The sequence below is a fragment of the Juglans regia genome, chromosome 5, assembly GCF_001411555.2.
Source record: "Juglans regia cultivar Chandler chromosome 5, Walnut 2.0, whole genome shotgun sequence".
Taxonomy (NCBI): domain Eukaryota; kingdom Viridiplantae; phylum Streptophyta; class Magnoliopsida; order Fagales; family Juglandaceae; genus Juglans; species Juglans regia.
In genome coordinates, this window is record NC_049905.1 from 6490644 (window position 1) to 6496985 (window position 6342).

The 6342-nt window shown below is 33.5% G+C and overlaps 1 protein-coding gene across 1 annotated transcript; it reads right to left on the bottom strand.

The window, feature by feature from the left end:
- Positions 1–759: 759 nt before the first annotated feature.
- On the bottom strand, positions 760–4110 carry LOC108989872 (basic leucine zipper 34-like). Its single transcript, XM_018963635.1, has 5 exons — positions 4050–4110; positions 3796–3886; positions 3559–3685; positions 3284–3463; positions 760–1183 (listed from the first exon to the last, which is right to left on the bottom strand). The coding sequence occupies exons 1-5, from the start codon at positions 4070–4072 to the stop codon at positions 921–923; spliced, it is 684 nt and encodes a 227-aa protein (XP_018819180.1). The 5' UTR covers positions 4073–4110; the 3' UTR covers positions 760–920.
- Between the last annotated feature and the right edge of the window lie 2232 nt (positions 4111–6342).

A 6342-nucleotide genomic window follows, 5' to 3' on the forward strand; every position in this document is an offset into this window, starting at 1 on the left:
GATCATGAGCTCATTGTAGAAGAAAAGATTGTCATAATTAAAAAAATATTGTAAACTCAGAATACCACATTGAAATAAAGATATAATTTATTTTTGATCAGAGCTCCTACCAATTAAACATAGAGAGGACAAAATGATTTCTCAAAGAAAGAGGATTGGGCTACACAAATTTATATTAGGGTTCTCACACCTATTATTAATTATATGGCGGGGTTCATTAGATCATATGCATATATGGGGGCAATTGCATCCAGTGGAATCTTGAATTAAATGGATTGGTGTATGTCCATGTGACATTTAACAGCATCCCACTATTGGTACAAGTTGAAGAAAACCAAGCATAACTCTATTTAAAGTTTTTAACTGGTCACGTACATTGTTTTTAAAATAAAAAGGTTATATATATATATATATATGTGTATATATATATATATGTGGGATCATGCAGTGATCTCTTTAAATTATTAGAAAACTTCTGAGTATAGATACATGGTACATCCATTCTATCACGATTTAGATACTATATTATTAAAAATAGTGTTTATATAAATAATATATACTTAATAACGTATATGATATCATAAAATATATATTATGCCATTAACATTGTTTATAGGGTCACGTTGTATTAGGGTTTAGCCATGGATTACTCTCCCTAGTATACATATGGTACATATCACAACCATTTGTATAGTGTCACAATCAATCGAAAACAACATACAATTTTAGGTCGCTTCCCAAAAATCTTTCAAATAAACACTATCCAACAGGCATACAAAATTCGTAGAACAACATACAATCATAAGGTTACAGCAAACAAACAATTAAATTGAAAAGAAACAGGAAGATCCAATTAAGAGAAGACTAGTACATGCACCAGCCATTTCCAAGGTTCATTTATGCATACAAATTATAATATATCAATTGTGAGTTGCATGATTTGGGTTCAAAGTGTTGTAGCCTAGCATCGCCTCTATTCCACCAAGGGTTGAGTTTATGTTCACTTTCTGCTGCATCCCGGTTTGATTTAAGCTTGGGCTTATCATGATCTCGCCCAAAGGAAATTCCCAATTACTTGGTATCCATGTCTGTCCAACTTGCTGTGGTTGTTGATCTTCCTGTTGTGTTAAATTAATTTGGCTTAGCTTATTCAGTTGTGTTGTGTTTTCTTCGCTATTCTGGGCTGCAAGTAACAAATAGTCCATTTATTGACATATAAGCCCTCTTTATAAACAATATGCATGAATTATATAGGGTTTTAACCATAGAAAACAAATTGAAACAAAAAACAAAGTGATTCGAAAGAAGTATTTTTCCCACTTTTTAGAAGCCCAAATGACCTCATGATTCTAAGGAGTTTGTTGAGAAAAACAACCACAATCGAGAATTTTCCAAAACTTGCCTAAACAATGATAAATATGAAAACAATAAAGAAAAGAGAAAGCAAAAATGTATGTTTAGGCTGAAAAATGTAAGAAGAGAAGAAAATGGAATGTTATGAGTTGCTATATAGGCTTGACGAGGATGATAATTTCAAGGTCAATAGTTAAAAGGATGATAATCCCAAGGTCAATGGTTGTGGGGCTTCAACTAAGAAAGAGTTGCTGCTTTTTAAAATGGAGTCCTATTGGAATCTTATATAGAGTAATAACTTCTCATTCTTAAACAATGTGAAATCATATATAATACATACACTCATCATCAATAAGGAGTATCATAATTGACTTTTGAAGTTACTTGCAACTCTTTTACAGATGCAGAGCAAAAAGGTTAATTTTCATAACATTTTGGAGTGTCATTGCAAATTTTACTACAAAATCGATGAAAAACTTATCCAAACATCAATTAATGTCTGATTAAGCATTGCAATCTTCTACTTCCGGATTCCCTTCCCACTCCTTCCTATGGAAAATCAAAAAATTTAAAGATGTCATACAAGTATTCACCATAAATGCCATTGATGTTCTTGTTGAGAAGGGAAAGTGTCTCACAATGATTGTAGTTTGTATTTATTGTAGATATGGTTTGATTGGTGTGGTAATGCATGAAAGAGACCAATTGATGAAAGGATACAAAGTTTATTATATCTTTGTGGAAGAGAAACAACAATTGGCTAAAGGGATGAGCACCATCGTGGAAGATCACGAAAGGCGAGTGAATGAAATCCTAAAAATTGAAGCCCACATGATGATCAAGGATCAATACTTGGCGTTAGCCAATAACTTTGACCACACGAAAGATATTTTAATATAACAAGAGTTTTTTGAGAAAAGAGGAAGAAGAAAAATAAAACAGAAAGGGTTTTGGGTGGTTTAGCCACACAAGTCTACATCCAGTACCACTAGGGTTACCCTAAGCATTGCATTTTGTTATCTTATTTCATAAATGCACATACATCACAAACAAAATGTATTTACGTTACAAATGAGTCATAATGATTGAAACTCAAGGAAGGTCGTAATGACAATACAAATATGGCAAGTAGAGATAATGTCAAAATCAAATCGATCCTAAAATGCAGGAGAGAATAATTTGATTATAATTGTCTAAACATAGGAGATAATTCATAACGAATCATAGGATTTGATCACCCCTAGTCTCTTTATTTTGTACGACATTACATATATAAGATTAAGACAAATTATAAGTAAATACTTCTACGAATTAAGATCCGTCAAGGTTTTCCCAAATTTAAGAGTTTTGTATAAAAGAAAACAATATTTATTAAGGATATAATGTTACCCTAAAAGACTACGCATAACTCTTTTCCATACTTCTACATATCACTCATTTCTTTTATCCTATTTTTGAGCACTTAGATTGACCCAAAGGAAATCAGTCACAATGTTTGGGATGAAGATAAGATGTCAACCCTTGGCCACCATGTTAATTAATAGTAACTTATAATGCATGCCCTCTCTATTTCTGTCTCTCTTGTGAATTATTACATAATAATTCTTTTTAAAAAAAATTAAACTATCATGTAGGATGGAATTATTAAGTCTTCCTTTCAAGAATTTCAATAAGAAATGACAATTCAGATGTAGATGATGATCTGTACAATAGAGAAATTATATTATTTGTTTATAGGGTTGCTTTGCAAATTTATGTTCCTTGATTTTTAAACGCAAGAATGGAAAGAAAACTTACTCTAACCATATATGTATATGCATGGTTATGGATTCTAGAAATCAAGCAAACATAGAAACATGAGTAAAGGCCGGATCTAGTAATGAATTCGCTGCGATCTAGCTAGGTTAATTATTTAAAGTACTGATTTTACCTTGGGTTGAATTCGCATAAACCATTTCACGTTGATTTAAGTTTGGATACACCATCTGCTCTATCCCAGCTGTTTCCCAATTAAGGAAGTTTGTCTGCGCGGCCTGGATTTGCTGTTGTTTTTGGCTCAAATGGAGTTGCCTCAGCCTATTCACTTCTGCTTTGTTCTCTTCAATTTCGGCTACCAAAAGAGAAACTACCATTAAAGATGCAAGTAAAGGAAGGCACGCAGACATATATATACACTCACGGAGATCAAGGACGACCCGTACGCACCATCTCTAAAAATCTTATTGGTACTGAAATGGAGCATTTGTTGGTTCAAGCTTCTTTGCTCCATTTGCAGCAAACGTTGCTGGTTTTTATAAAGTGCAACTTGAGGAGATAAGACTGCAATTTGAGCCTGCATATAATATATATCTCATCGTTAAATCAATACGTATTTAAGAAAAATTGCATATTGAAGAGCCACCCGTTTCTAATGAAGATCGTACTGATGAGCTTCTTGGTTACCTCTAAAGCTTTCACCTTCCTTTCCATATCAGTAACGTAGTGAAGCTTCTTCATTCGAGATTTCTGTGCAGAAACACGGTTTGATATAATCCTACAAAAAAAAAAAAAAGCGTCCTAGAATATCATGAAGAAAATTATATGGTATGTATATATATATATATCTCATGGATTCAAATAAGATCATCATAACCCGAACGTAAAGAGAAAGAAAGCAGTATTAATCATGCATGAAAGGATCGAAAATGTCTCTGTACCGTTTCATCTTTTTGGGGTCCATATTTGGATTTAGGTTTTTACCCCATCTGACCCGCACAGTGCCATTCAGAGTCTCAACTTTGGAAGGGTCACTTGCGCCAGCAACAGAGTTTACAGCAGTAGCGTCATCGGATGAAGGAGATGCATTCTGGGTTTTTTTCTTACGATCATCGTCTCCTTTAGGTGCAAGAGGGGAGTTGGCAGCAGGTGGCCAGAAAAAGCTCTTCGTCCCGCTGCTAGACCCAATATTGTGGCGGCCATGGTTGGCTAGGATTGCGGGTTTTTTCCACACTTGAAATGATCCATTACTGCCTAAAGAAAGATTTGGTGGAAACGTCGAAGAGAAGGGCGGCATCGTTTCAATTGACCTTTTAGGCCATATTGGTGTCACGCCCTGCGGCTGCTGGCCATTATCGCCAGTTATACTCATGACCTTTGCGTTGGTATCTTCCATATTTCAATAATATTAATGCTTTAATTTGCTCCTGCAAAAGAAGAAATACAAACAAGCTGTAATGTTAGAACAAGATCATGACGATGATGATGATGAAACCCTATGAAGGAAATGGACCTTCTACTCACACTTATAAGCCTAATAAGATGAATGACTAAATGGGCAATGAGATTAAGACGCTTGCCTGGCCCTTAATATATAAAGTGAAAATACACTCAAAATTACCAAATATTTCCTTACCATACTTGACCGAATTATTTGTCATATCATGAAATATGTTACTTACAAGTCGGTGTGCAGATACATGACCGATTATTATAATACTACGACAGTTACAAAATAAAGATATATATATATATATAATTTTAATTACGTATATTCAAAGAGAAATACTTTAGACACAATTAAGAGATTATACAAAAATAAACCCACAAACTGATGTGGTATGATGTGGTATATCAGATTATAAAGTTACTTTTATTGTAAAGTAAATCTAACAGATCCCATGAAATCAAATTAGTTTGTAAGTTTATTTTTATATAATCTTTTTGTGTATGAAGCAATTCTCATATTTAAAACACGTACATAAGTAGTGTGTTTAGCGTGTCAATCAGTAGATTACCATGTCGTTAAAAATGAACATATTGAATACCAATCTATATTAATTATATGCATCGTGTGTGTGTATATTATATATAATTTAATCATGTCACTGCATAGCCGCATTCGATAATATTGATGCTCACTATATATGTGTTTTCTTTCTAGTCTTCATGCTTATCTGTATTGAGACCTCTCCAATGGTAATTAACAGTACACGTCAATACATGAAAAATTTGAAGCTGTCGCTTGTGCCAATTAAATTGAGTGCACGAAAAAGCAACAGCCATGCATGCATGAGTTTTTGAAACTGAATTGGGGTCAATATGGAAGCTTAATCATTACAGTAACAGCAAAAATCTCAGCTAAATTGTTCCACGTGTAACATCCTGATATGAATCTCAGCTAAACGTAAAGTTTTGACAAGAATGCATTGGACAAACTTGAAGATACCTGCAGGGTTTGAAGGAGTTAACACAAAAAGTTGTTTGAATTGTATCGAATGTCTGAAGAAGAGAAGTCATATTTGGTTTTGTCATTAATTACAGGTAATTAAGTGGGTAACTAAAGGTCTACCTGGCAGGAATAACCAAAATAAATACTATCTTTCACATAAAATGAAGATATTCTTATCTTGCGGCAAGGCAAGAGTCACTACAAGAAAACTGCTTATTTATGACCAGTTAATTCCAGCAAAATGACTATTTACAGCTCAAATGAGTGTTTTGGTCACAAATAGTCTTTTCGTCGTAATTAAATGACCACAAAAACCTATTTTTCTTGTAGTGAGTGTCGAAAATTAGTGTATATATATATTTGTATTTTTACTAGTACTGTAGCACTCAAAAACATTTTTGAACTTTTTTTTTAGCTTTACATGGTACAAAAAGACCTCATCACTTCAATTCAAGCGTAAACTGGCTTTGTAACACCCAGGCCGAACACCAAGCTCACATTCTAAACATTTTTGGATTTATATATACGTATGAAATGTCTACTTTAGATTAACGATTAATTCTTGGGATAGGCTATGGGTTTAAAATTTTACTTTTGTAGGATGTGGATTCTTATTGGGCCTGATAATTAGGTTAAAATCATTTGATATTTTATGGATTGGGTGGAAAATTTTTTATTTAGTTATGGGCCAAAATAATCGAGGCCCATTCGTGTTGATTAAATACCCGACCCATGGAGATACTGTTAAACCAAATAGATGATTGGGACTACGCTAACTAGTC